This window comes from Xenopus laevis, chromosome 5L (assembly GCF_017654675.1).
Source record: "Xenopus laevis strain J_2021 chromosome 5L, Xenopus_laevis_v10.1, whole genome shotgun sequence".
NCBI classification, from domain to species: domain Eukaryota; kingdom Metazoa; phylum Chordata; class Amphibia; order Anura; family Pipidae; genus Xenopus; species Xenopus laevis.
The window spans coordinates 60636886-60650290 of NC_054379.1; the positions used below are offsets into that span (position 1 = coordinate 60636886).

The following is a 13405-nucleotide window of genomic DNA, read 5'->3' on the forward strand; positions in this document are numbered from 1 at the left end:
ATTGCACCGTCTACAACAGCAGCACTGTTGGAATTTGTTAGAAACTATGCCATTCCTGGTATGGTCACCTCCTACCCTGGTGACACAATGCCTGGAAAAATACCTAAAAAAAATCCCACTTGCCATCAGCCTTAGAGGCCTGTTTATCATGCTGTGTAAAATAAAAATTACAGCTAAAAAAATGCACATTTAAATTCATTGCAGTTGGTCCCCTTGGATCAGATAAAAAAATGAGTTCTGAAGAATCATGTTGTATGCTACAGAGCTGATCTGTTTTCTGCTGTCTATCCTGTGCCTTTTCTCCTTTTTCAGCTTTGAATGGCTACCCCCAAGGCTACACAACAGCTTGTTTACAGATTCCTGAAGCAAACAGACTAATTGTACAGTACAACTGCACATTAGATATTCATTACTTTGACTTTCATGTTTTGGCATTACTGCTCCTTTAAAGAGTAAAAAAAATCAATAAAATCTCCCTAATTTCTTAAGGGTAGGGGTACACTGGGCGATTCGGGGAGATTTAGTCGCCTGGCGACTAATTGCCTCGTCTTTGCTGTGACCAATCTCCCTGAACTCCTTCCCTCTGTCTTGTGCCGGCTATGATGAAAAGTCGCCTGCGGCATGGCACACGCGGTGCTTCGTATTCCGAAGTTTCCTCCTATTCCGAAGTAGCCCGGTCCTTGTATAGAATACGAAGCGATGCGTGTGCCATGCCGCAGGCGACTTTTCATTATAGCCAGCGCAAGTACCTGTCACTGCTATACGTTTATTGTGTATGGTGCTTTGCGTGCATTTCTATCGGGTGGCAACGACATATTGTCTGTTGCTGTAGGGCAACATTCGTCAAAATGCTTGTGTGTTATAAACACTGAGCCTTGCACAAACCTTCACTGTTTTTGGGCTGGCTTATTTCAACCTCCTAATGGTTATTATTTCTCATTGCCAGCAGCGGACATGGAAAGGAGACTGAAGAAATGGCCAGTCAATCCATCAACTCAAGGAGTGTAACTGTCCTAAAATTAGCATATGCAAATTAGGGGCGGGAGGGAAATCGTGTCACAAAACATGGAAGTAAAAATGTTTTTCCCTTCCCACCCCTAATTTGCATATCCAAATTAAGTTCGGTATTCGGCTGAATCTTTTTCTAAGGATTCGGGGATTCAAAATAGTGGGTTCGGTGCATCCCTACCTGAAATAGAAATTTTAGAAAAAAAAAGGGCATAATTTGCATATGCAGCACTTATTCTCATACATCCCAGTGAAGTTTTTTCCCGATTTATACTTTTTTCCCCCTTTACTATAGGAAATGGTGTGGTAATTCACCTACCTGGTTTATTTGAAGAAGCGGAGAAAAATTTAAAGAAAGGACAAGGTATGTAAGTATTTGCATGGCGCTACAAGGTGTCCATAGAACATACTTGCAAAAGAATGTAGTCCTGGGAAGTGACTACAGTAAATTGTAAAAGTGGAAACCAGGGTGTGAGAAATATGTGTTTTTGTAGAAAGGCAAAGGGAGCAAAACAGTTTAAACTGGTCAAGCATGTAAGCTGAATTTTGTTTATTTTAATGAACATTTTATTTTTTTTTCTTCCTCCTCCTCCTCCCTTCAGGTTTGGCTGGCTGGGAGAAGAGATTGTGTATCTCTGATAGAGCTCACATTGGTAAGTTTTTACTTGCAGATTTTCAGATATAAATTAGTTTATGCTTTTTCCCCAGGATTCTATCACAGACCCAAACCCAAATCCTATTTTGCAAATGCAAATTAGGGGTGGGAAAACATTTTTTGCTTCCTTGTTTTGTGACAACAAGTCACACTGTTTCCTGCTTGCCCCTAATTTGCATAGCAAATTCAGATTCAGTTCTACCGGGCAGAAGGATTCGGCCAAATCCGAATCCTGCTGAAAAAAGCTGAATCCTGGATTCGGTACATCCCTAATTAGAACACAATAAATTATAGTTATATCATTACTCATATCGTTGCCAGCTATGCCCCCCCCCCAGATTTACAAGCCAGTGTTGGTCAATGGGGGTGGGAATGAGCAGATCAGGGGCGAGAGGAAAGGTGCTGCTTACAAAGAGCGGTCTTAGGGCTAAAAAGTGAGTATCATGGAGAGAAAACTGTGTAGGAAAGAGGGGGAATTGCACACATTTTCAGGCAATTACCTTGCCTGTAAATGTTTAATACCTGCCCCAGCTCTATCTGGTAATTTGCCAGTAGGCGGGGGAATCACAGAAACTTTTTTGTTTTTTGCAAATTTAGGATTTGGAGTCAGTACATTTTTTGCTAAATCCAATTTCAGGTACCTAAAATTGCTCTGACTCCACGACTTGTATAATGCCACATATAAGATCAGGCATTAAAAAGGGTTTCCATTCAAAAACATTTTGTATAATCGAAGAAAATATCATTCTAAAGAAAATTTTATGATATACAGGTATAGGATCCCTTATCCGGAAACCCGATATCCAGAAAGCTCCGAATTACGGAATGGCTATCTCCCATAGACTCCATTTTATCCAAATAATCCAAATTTTTATAAATTATTTCTTTTTCTCTGTAATAATAGAACAGTAGCTTGTATTTGATCCCAACTAAGATATAATTAATCCTTATTGGAAGCAAAACCAGCTTATTGGGTTTATTTAATGTTTAAATGAATTTCTAGTAGACTTAAGGCATGAAGACCCAAATTACAGAAAGATCTGTTATCCGGAAAACCCCAGGTCCCGAGCATTCTGGATAACAGGTCCCATACCTGTACATAAGATAGTAATAGTCAGTGGTTGGTTCATTTGCAATTTAAAATATTTGCTGTTGCTGTCCTTTGTTTTTTGCTCTTGCACTTTGCATTGCAAATGGCCTGTTATGTTTCTATAGAAGTAAACACTCTTCTGTTGAATATACCCTAATGCATATATGTATAACTTGTGCATTTTATTGTATCAAGTATGATTTTTTTTTTTTTTTTTGTTAAATTTTAACTATTTCTTTTTTGGGTTTCAGTGTTTGACTTCCACCAGGCTGCAGATGGCATCCAGGAACAACAAAGACAAGAACAAGCTGGGAAAAAGTATGTATCCGTTATATCAGGACTGAAAAATTGCAAAAATATGCTTATTAAAGGACATGAAAAGGGTATTAAGAAGTTAAAGGGATACTGTAGTGTGAAATGGTTTTTTCCCCAAAACACACCAGTTAATAGTCCTACTCCAGCAGAATTCTGCATTGAAATACATTTTTTGAAACCGCAAACAGATTTTTTCATATTTAATTTTGGAACGGGCTAGACATATTGTCAGTTTCCCAGGAGCCCTGCAGTCATGTGACTCTGATAAACTTCAGTCACTCTTTACTGCAACACTGCAAGTTGGAGGGATATTGCCCCCTCCCCAGCAGTCTTATCAGCAGCCTATCAACAGAACAATTTGCAGCTAATCAGAAAGCAGCTATCGAGACACTTCTGCTGAAGGATTTGTTTGCATTGCTAAAATTGCTCTCATGCTTAGACATGAGAATAGCACCAAAGCAGGAAAACTCCTGCTTTTTTCCTGCTTGGGTGCTATTCTCTGGTAGACATGAGATGTTGTGGTATAATACAATGGGGAGGGTAGAAACAATAGCTGTCTCAAAGCAGTTCCATCCTGAAGTGCTGGCTCCTTCTCAAAGCTCTGGCAGGATCAGGCACAAAGCACTGAGAAAGTTGCCTCCACACCAATATTAAAGCTAAAAATATATATATTTGTTGGTTCAAGAATAACATTTTAAATAGTAAAGTAAATTATTTGTAATGTAAACAGTGTAATTTAGAAATAAAAAGCAAACCATAAAAATCATGACTGAATCCCTTTAAGTTCTGTTAAGTGGCCTACCCATAAGGATGCCATCCGTTCTTGTAATTCCCCTCTGCAATAAGCTGTGTGTCAGTTCACTCCCTGCCCCATATGCAAAACCATTTTGTACATTTAGAAAAAGTCCCATGATTTATCTTGATTTCACCAAGACATGGTCATGCTCAGTCCAGGCAAGTTATAGTCGGCGCTTGGCATTGGCAATCTTCAGGAGTGCTTCTTGGATTTCAATAGAACAACCACATACCCATGTAAAGTCCTGTAAACACTGTGTTAACCAAGGTGGCCTGTGAAGATAATGAACAAAAAAACACCAGTCACCCAGCCCTTATTACCGAGTCCTGGCTGGAGACGATCGTGTGTATTTCACAGCAGCGCCTGCCTTTTACCTGTTGCAATCTCACTGTTTGCTGCTTGCTACATTATTCTCCTCTTACGCTCACCTATTATAAGATCGGAAAGCTATCAAATCATCATAATCATATCAAATATTGTGGCTGGGAGTAGTGAGTAGAGAGCAATGTATCTGCTGGTGTTTGTCACACAATCACTTGTTCTCACTTCCCAATGCCTAATAAAGAGCTGTGTGCCAAAACAAGACCAGGAGTACTGCACTCTAAGTCTTTGCCCAGGAAATGACAAAAGAGAGGAATTATGGGGGATGTAGTTTTTAGCCATACCATTTGAATAACTCATGATGATGTCACAAGCACATTGAACACTCCTACTCTGGAGGACTTTTGAAAGTAAACAGATGAATGCAGCTTGCTTTATGGATCAGAAAACAGCTAAAATCATATTTAAAGATTAAGAGGTGGGAATTTTGGGATGCTTAATATTATTTTACATATTAAGGCCGGCGTACTGAAGATTTTTTTGTAAACCCGGAGTTCCCCTTTAAGTCCATATAGGCCCTTCTGAAGCTTGCATACCAAATATATGGTTTCTGTATTCACAAAACCAGGTGGTTGTTCCATGTATAGGTTTTCATCAATTTCACCATAAAGAAATACAGTTTTCACATCTAGGTGTCTTGCTTGCATACCTTTGCTGGCTGCCATACATAAGTGTTAATCACAGTTGTTTGTTTCACTACTGGAGCAAAAGTTTCATCATAGTCCTGACCAAATTTTTGTGAGTACCCTTTGGCCACTAATCTAGCCTTGTAATGCCCAACTTGAAGCAAATTTTTCACTTGGAATGTGCACATATGCCTTGCAACCAAATGTTCTCAAGTGATTTACACTAGGTTTCTTACCATTCCACTGCTCGTAAGGGGTAGCTGCTATAGATTTTGTTGGTAGACGGTTTTGTATGTATGTTTCTGTGGTTATTGCTTCTCCCCATAATAGTTTGGGTGTTTGGCTTCATTTAGCATACATCGTGTTATCTCTACAAGTGTGCGATTCTTTCTTTCTGCTACACTGTTCTGTTCTGGAGTGTATGTAGCACTTGTTTGATGTTGAATGCCTTGTTCCTTTTTAGATATGCTTTAACTTCAATGCTTGTGTACTCCCCTCCATTATCAGATCTTAGTGTCACAGGATTGTGCTGGAATTTGTTTGTGGATTCTGCTATATACTCCTTGAGTTTATCCAGTGCTTTACTTTTGCGCTTCATTAGATATACTTTTGTATATCTGGAGTAATCATGTATGAAAGTCACAAAATACTTGTTTCCAGCTGGGGTATGTGTTCTCATTGGTCCACAACTCTTAAGGGTTGACTTGCCCTGCTCTGACTTGTTTTAGGTAGTGGTAACCTTGTTGCCTTTGCTTTGATACAGCAGATGTATTTCATGATTGTATTGCATGGTGAGATATCCATATCAGAAGTTATATTTTTGTTTAACAGTTCATGGATGTCTGTGTCCCAGATGTATTTGCCATGTATGAATTTTAGCCTAGTTTCTCTTGACTAGATTGGGGGACACAGGCACCATGGGGATAAGGATCCTGTTGCTGGAGGATGGACACTAAACAGTTAACGAAGCTCCTCCTCCGGCACTGGGCTTTATCCCCTGCCTACTTCCTGCAACCTTCAGTTTTTCTTTAGTGTCCTCAGAAGGAGGACGGATACTTTGGCAGGGAGCAGTGGTATAGAGGCATTCATGTACCATGCCAGCTATGGGGGTCAGAGTTACCTTTTCCAGAACCCCCCCAGCCGACATCACCCTGTTTTTAGAGGTTGATTTTATTATTTTGTGCCCCTTAGAGCCTTCCCGCTCCACGGAGGTCTGCAGGCTGAGGCTCCCCTCATTACCCTGTGACTACTGGATCCCGCTCTACGGAGGCCGCCCCAGTGGTCGTTTTCAGGGTCAAGGCACCAGCATTGGGCACTATTCGGCTGGCGTGGAGGGGTAAGTAGCCTTGCTCTTCCCCTTTTTCCCCCTTATGTAATCCCTAAGGGCTTTTTTCACCTTGTACGGCGGGCCTTCCTAGAGTAGAGTAGAGCTCGGCCCAGTCCTTAGGATGCGCGCTCTGACGCGGCCGCCATGTGGCGCGGCCGCCATGCGGTGCGGCCGCCATGCGGCGAGGCCGCCATACAACGCGGCCGCCATCCGGCTCTTCCGGTACGGCCGCCACGTTACTGAGGGCCGTGTCCTTCATGCGGTTCATCGGCGGCCATCTTGCGCGCCTTGCGCGTCCTTAGGAGGAGGCGCGCGTCCGCCATTTTTCTTGTGGGCTACACATGCGGCAGCCTCTTCCGGTTTCCTCCGACGTCATCGGCGGCCATCTTGCGCGCCTGTTACACGCGCCACTCGATCCGGAGCGTTCATACTGTCTCTGTGTGAGAGACTGCGGCTGCTTCAAACTGTAAGTTTTACTTACAATGCTTCCTTAACTCTCAGTTAGTGAGAAGCTTATCTCTTTTTCTCTCTTTTTTCTGCAGATATCGTCACTGCTGCTAGAAAAGGTCCCTTTATTCCCTGCCTACTTCTAGGGTCATATTAGTCAGGGACTACTCATTAAACATGGCTGACAAAGTGGACACTAGATCCACTCTTAGGCACAAGCAGGCTGTTTCCTTTTTTGCATGCACTGGGTGTAAGGCCAAATTTTCAGGCGCTTCTGCTGAATCGTTGTGTGTATCTTGCCAAGAGGGTTCTAGCCCTACCATTACCCAACCTAATGCCACCCTACCATCCGGCTCAGCGGCAGCTTCGGCTAGCCAGGGTAGCTCGGATTCTGAGCTGGTGCGAGCGCTAACCTTATCGCTGGCAGGACTTCAGAACCTCGCCAGGATACCGGAGACCTTAGACAAGGTACTAGAACACCTATCTGGGCAACCACCCAAGATAGGAGCGCAGGCCCAGGCTGCCACCTCCAAGCGACAGCTTCCTTCCCCACCGGACTCCCCTGTGGAGCAGGAAGAATTTTCAGGAGAAGAGGGCCAGATTCTTTCAGGGGACGAATCTGATCAGGAACAGGATTCCCCTCGTTCCCATAAGGAGGTAGAAAACCTTATCCAGTCTGTTCTTCAGACTTTAAATATTGAGGACTCTGTGACTAATGCTGAACCAAGCAAAAATATCTTCAAAAGACAGAAGAAGTCGTCCACAGTCTTTCCAGCCTATGAACAGCTAGAAGACATTATCAAAGCACAATGGAAGACGCCAGATCGTAAGGTTCAACTCTCCCGGCGTTTCACTCAGTCTTACCCTTTTCCACAGGAGTGTATTGACCTCTGGTCCTCCCCTCCTACTGTAGACCCTCCTGTGTCCCGGCTGTCCAAGACCACAACCATACCTGTGGCGGATGCAGCATCCTTTAAGGACCCCATTGATAGACGTCTAGAAGGTTTCTGCAAAGCCATCTTCTCAGCAGCAGGTGCGGCCCTACAACCCATCTTCGCAACCGCATGGGTGTCACGAGCAATGGAAGTCTGGGTCGAGCAGGTAGCACAGCTCATTGGCTCGGAGGACCCATCTACTGATCAGATACTTTCCCAGATCGCTGACGCAAATGCCTACATCTGTGAGGCAGCACTAGATGCCGCTAAACTAATTGCTAGAGCCTCAGCTCAGTCCATTGCAGCTAGGCGTTTTCTATGGCTGAAGACATGGTCAGCAGATATAACGTCAAAGAGATCGCTAGTCAGTCTGCCCTTCGGTGGAAAACAGCTTTTCGGGGCAGAGCTTGATAAAATAATATCCCAGGCTACTGGGGGTAAGAGCACCCTTCTTCCACAGAACCGACCCAAGCGTCCCACTTTCAAGAGGAGGCCATTTCTCCGGCCCTTTCGTCAGGGACAGGGGCAGAGACAGAGGTCACAGACAGATAAACATCAGTCGGCGGGTCGTTCCAGGTTTCAGTCCAAGCCAAGCTCCAGCTGGTCTGCAACTCGACATGCCAACAAGCCCTCTCAAGACAAGTCTTCCTCCGCATGAGGGGGTGCCCACCCCCGAGGGCATTCTCTTAGGCGGCCGCCTAAGACACTTTCGGGAGGTGTGGGAACAGCAGATACAGGATCCCTGGGTGCGGAAGATTGTAGCCCAGGGTTACCTCATAGACTTTTGTCAGATTCCCCCACCACGGTTCTTCGTGTCCCGCCTGCCACCAAGGGAACCCAAGCGCTCTGCATATCGGTCTGTCGTTCACGACCTTGCAACCTCGGGGGTCATACAACACGTTCCTCCCCGCGACAGATGTCGAGGCTTCTATTCCAACCTTTTCATTGTACCCAAAAAAGACGGTTCTTATCGTCCGGTTCTGGACCTCAAGAGGGTGAACAGATACGTCCGCAAACAACATTTCAAGATGGAGTCGGTGCAATCAGTTCTTCTGTCCTTAGACAAAGGGGAGTTCATGGCGGTTCTCGACATCAAGGACGCCTACCTACACATACCAATTCACCCCAACCATTACAGATTCCTGCGTTTCTTTGCCGCAGGAGAACATTGGCAATTTGTGGCTCTCCCCTTCGGACTCTCCTCCGCTCCACGAGTCTTCACAAAGGTGATGGCGGCAGCCCTGACAGAACTGTGACTCCAGGGGGTGGGGGTCATTCCATACTTAGACGATCTTCTCATCAAGACCCCGTCTCTGTCCCAAACCTCTATCCACCTTCACAGGGTGATGACAACTCTATCCAAGCTGGGTTGGCTCATCAACCATCAGAAGTCAGTCTTCACACCCTCACAAAGGACGGAATACCTTGGTCTAATCTTGGATACATCCAGGGGAAGGGCCTTCCTTCCCCCAGACAAGATAGCTTCCTTCCGCACTCGGCTATTAGCCATTCAGAGAAACACGTCCATACCGTTACGGATTGCCATGAGAGCCCTGGGAACGATGGTAGCCTCTTTTCCAGCAGTGCCTTATGCTCAACTCCACACAAGATCGCTGCAGAGATTAATACTACAGCACCAGAAGAGAGTTCACGGGAACCTGGACCGCAGAATACTGGTGACAGGACCAGTTCGAGATTCCATGTCATGGTGGCTTCGACCTCTGACACTACAGTCCGGGAAGCTCTTCCCCAACCACTCGTGGACTGTAGTCACGACAGATGCCAGTCTCCAGGGCTGGGGAGGGGTCCTAGACAGCTTCACTGTTCAGGGCAGGTGGAGCACAGAGGAAAGCTCCCTTCCCATCAACATCTTAGAACTCAGGGCCATACGGCATTCCCTATCCCATTGGACAAACCGCCTGAAGGGTCGGCCGATTCGTGTACAATCAGACAACATGACGGCAGTAGCCTACATCAATCATCAGGGAGGCACAAGAAGCCAGGCTGCCCTAGCAGAGGCTCGAGAGATTCTTCTGTGGGCAGAAAACAACGTACCAGCCATATCGGCGGTACACATCCCAGGAGTGGACAACTGGGCAGCAGACTTCCTCAGTCGAGAGACCGTGGACCAAGGAGAGTGGAGCCTTCATCCCGATGTGTTTCAGGAGATCGTGGCACGATGGGGTCCGCCAGAGGTGGACCTGATGGCCTCTCGCTACAACAACAAACTGCCAGTATATATGGCAAGAAGCAAGGACCCGTTCGCAATAGCTGTAGACGCGCTCGTGGCTCCTTGGCCATTTCGAAGGGTGTACGTGTTTCCTCCCCTGGCCCTACTTCCGAGGGTCATCAGACGGATAAGGGAACAAGCAGTAGAAGCGATCCTGGTAGCTCCCTTCTGGCCCCGAAGACCCTGGTTCGCAGAGCTCATGTTGCTAGCAGCAGAGGCTCCCTTCCGACTCCCAGTCAGAGAAGACCTGTTGTCACAAGGACCGCTGTTCCACCAGAATTCTCCACGGCTGGATTTAACGGCGTGGCTCTTGAAGCCCTCATCCTCTCAAACTCTGGGGTTCCCAAGGAGGCCATCCCTACATTAATGAAGGCCAGAAAGCCGGTGTCTGCTCGCATCTATCACAGGGTGTGGAAAACCTTCATTGCTTGGTGCGAGAACAACTCTGAGAACCCACAGGTCCTGCATGAGGGAAACATATTGCGGTTTCTACAAGAAGGCTTGAATAAGGGCCTGGCTCTTAGTTCTCTGAAGGTTCAGGTTTCGGCCCTATCCATCTTGTTCCAACATCAGTTGGCATTGCGACCTAACATTAAGACCTTCCTTCAAGGCGCCCTTCGACAGGCCCCTCCATATCGGCATCCTGTCTCTCCGTGGGATCTCAATTTGGTGCTATCTGCTCTGCAAGATCCTCCATTTGAACCTCTCCGGGAGGTCCCTCTATCTACCTTAACCATAAAGACGGTGTTCCTGCTAGCAATCACCTCGGCCAGACGGGTGTCGGAACTGGCAGCCTTATCATGCAAGCCTCCCTTCACTGTATTCCATGAAGATAAGGTGGTGCTACGACCAACTCCAGAGTTCCTTCCCAAGGTGGTGTCGGACTTTCATATTAATCAGGATATGGTAGTGCCGTCCTTTTGTCCACATCCTAAGTCGGCAATTGAGAAGAAGCTTCACACCCTTGATTTGGTGCGCACCTTGAGGGTTTACATCTCCGCGACTAAGAGTATCAGGAGAGTGGATAGTCTGTTTGTCATTCCAGAGGGTCCTCGAAAAGGCCTCCGCCCTTCTAAGGCTACTATCTCGAGATGGATCAGAACAGCCATCATCAGAGCCTACGCAGCTAAGAGTAGAACTCCGCCTGCCGGAATCCGGGCTCACTCCACCAGATCCCTCAGCACTTCTTGGGCGGTTCGCCACCAAGCTTCCGCTGAACAGGTTTGCAGGGCAGCAGTGTGGTCCTCCATTCACACCTTCTCCAAATTCTATAAGATACATTCCTTCGCTTCAGCAGAAGCAGGCTTTGGGAGAAGGGTACTTCAGGCTGTTGTTTCCTGAGCCCTGGGGATGATAAGTCCCGCCCTCATGGGTAGCTTTGGGACGTCCCCATGGTGCCTGTGTCCCCCAATCTAGTCAAGAGAAAATTGGATTTTTGTACTTACCGTTAAATCCATTTCTCTTGTACTACATTGGGGGACACAGGCCTTCCCTCCCTGTATTCATTTTGTAGTTATTGTTCAAGTTTAAGGGGGCGAGGTTTCTCCTCTGTTTGCAAGTTGACTTCTCCGGGTGGTCCTTCCTTCTTCGGCCAGAAAACTGAAGGTTGCAGGAAGTAGGCAGGGGATAAAGCCCAGTGCCGGAGGAGGAGCTTCGTTAACTGTTTAGTGTCCATCCTCCAGCAACAGGATCCTTATCCCCATGGTGCCTGTGTCCCCCAATGTAGTACAAGAGAAATGGATTTAACGGTAAGTACAAAAATCCAATTTTTCTCCACATTTGAGCTCCTACAGGTGTCTGTCTGCTGTTGAATTGTGCATACTTTGCCTTTAAAATGAACAGAGCACCCTGCATTTGTTAAACATTTCACTGATACGAGGCTCCCCTCTAATTCTGGAACATACAGTACATCCTTCACAAGTATATTATGTTTTTGTCCTGTGTTTGTGACACAGTTCACATAGCCTTGACAAATTCCTTTCTCAGTGATGCTGTCCCCATTTGCAAGGAACACTTTCTCGTTTGTATCACAGTCTGTTTGATCAAAGAAATGCTTATTACCGTACTTGTCGTGTGACTCGTTGCTCTTGAGTTAATACACCAGTTTGATGAGCAGTTGTCTTGAGTAAGCTTAAAACATCCACTCCACTGTGTATCTATACTATCTGGAGTTTTATGTGCAACATCCTTTGCAATTTCTTTTGCTGCCTTTGCCAGTGCATGTTTTTGTTAATTTTTCCATATAATGCAGTCTTTCCTTAAATGGCCTGGCTTTTTACAGCAAAAACACACTCTGCTCTGTGCATCTCCTTTTGCAATTTTTCTAGCTTTTAAGAGCTGTTTCTGGTGCTATAGTCTTTCACAGCTCTGTTTTCCTTTCTGTGATTATATTTATCAATTAGCTTGCTTTTTGTGATTATATTTATCAATTAGCTTGCTTTTGACATATTCTAGAGTTATTTCTGACTCTGGTCTGACTTCAATGGCATTTATCAGAGGGCTATATGATTCAGGAAGGCTGCAATTTCTGTTCCTGTTTTCTGTAGTCTTGTGCTGTATATAGCTTACGCAGCAGGTACAGTTTACTGTTTTAAGTTTGATCGCTCATTGAGTGCCTGCAGTGCATTCCACATACCTTTTGGTGTAGATTCTTTCCTGATGTGAATCAATTGATCATCTTCCACCAGTAGGCTAATAATTTACTGCTTTAGCCTGTCTGTTTATTTTATCCCAATCCTCAGGATTGTTTTCTGGTCTCTCTGTGCTGACTACCTCCAACAGATCATCCTTAATCATAATAAAAGCATTTCCACCTTAAATTTCCTTTCCATTTCCATTCTTTAAACATTCCTTCCTGTCTGGAGATGGCACGATCATTCGTCCACTATGAAGGTAAATCTACACGTCTATGGCCAGCTTAAGAAGAAGTGGGGGTGCAGAGGGCCAATATAATTAATATGATGATATGGAAAGTTTTGTAGACCAGCTATGGATTACAAAGCCAGTTTGGATTGTATTTGTCTGAGAAGAAGAGGCAGTGCAAATAATATACTGTAGTTATGATGCTAGGTAGTACAGCGTTGTATGGATTTTTTTTTTTTGTTCCATACGCAGGGCAATACATTTTTATTTGTTTGCTTAAAAATACCTTTGGGAAGTATTGTGGAAGAAATATGAAGGATATAGGATATAGGAACTTGGTTAAGTGTATCATTTTGAAAATATTGATGCAACCCCATAGAGTGAGAGGGAGTTTGGGCCAATATGGGAGGTCCTCGGTCATAAAGGAGATTAGAATTAATTTTTAAAGTGTTAATGAATGTAGTGCGCCCTAGGGCAGTATTAAAGGATAATTCCCTTTTTCTTTTTCCTTCAAAGTTTGGGCACAACAAAGAAGGGTATTGGTCCAGTGTACTCTTCAAAAGCTGCTAGGAGTGGACTCAGAATGTGTGATCTTGTTTCTGACTTTAATGAATTCTCTCAGAGGTTTGTATTTAAAATTATATTTTAATTCACTGTGCACAAAAGCCTTTCTTTACCTTTTGGTTAAACTGATTTAATTTTTTCAGTTTTTTTTCATACATAGGATGGCTGG

At 44.9% G+C, this 13405-nt stretch overlaps 1 protein-coding gene across 1 annotated transcript in view; it reads left to right on the forward strand.

Moving 5' to 3' along the window:
* The window catches only part of adss2.L (adenylosuccinate synthase 2 L homeolog), a 45901-nt gene that overhangs the window by 15638 nt on the left and 16858 nt on the right, over positions 1-13405 (forward strand). Inside the window, 4 exon segments of the mRNA NM_001086619.1 lie at positions 1304-1372; positions 1611-1661; positions 3005-3071; positions 13189-13296. Of these exon segments, the coding sequence (NP_001080088.1) occupies positions 1304-1372; positions 1611-1661; positions 3005-3071; positions 13189-13296 (295 nt within the window).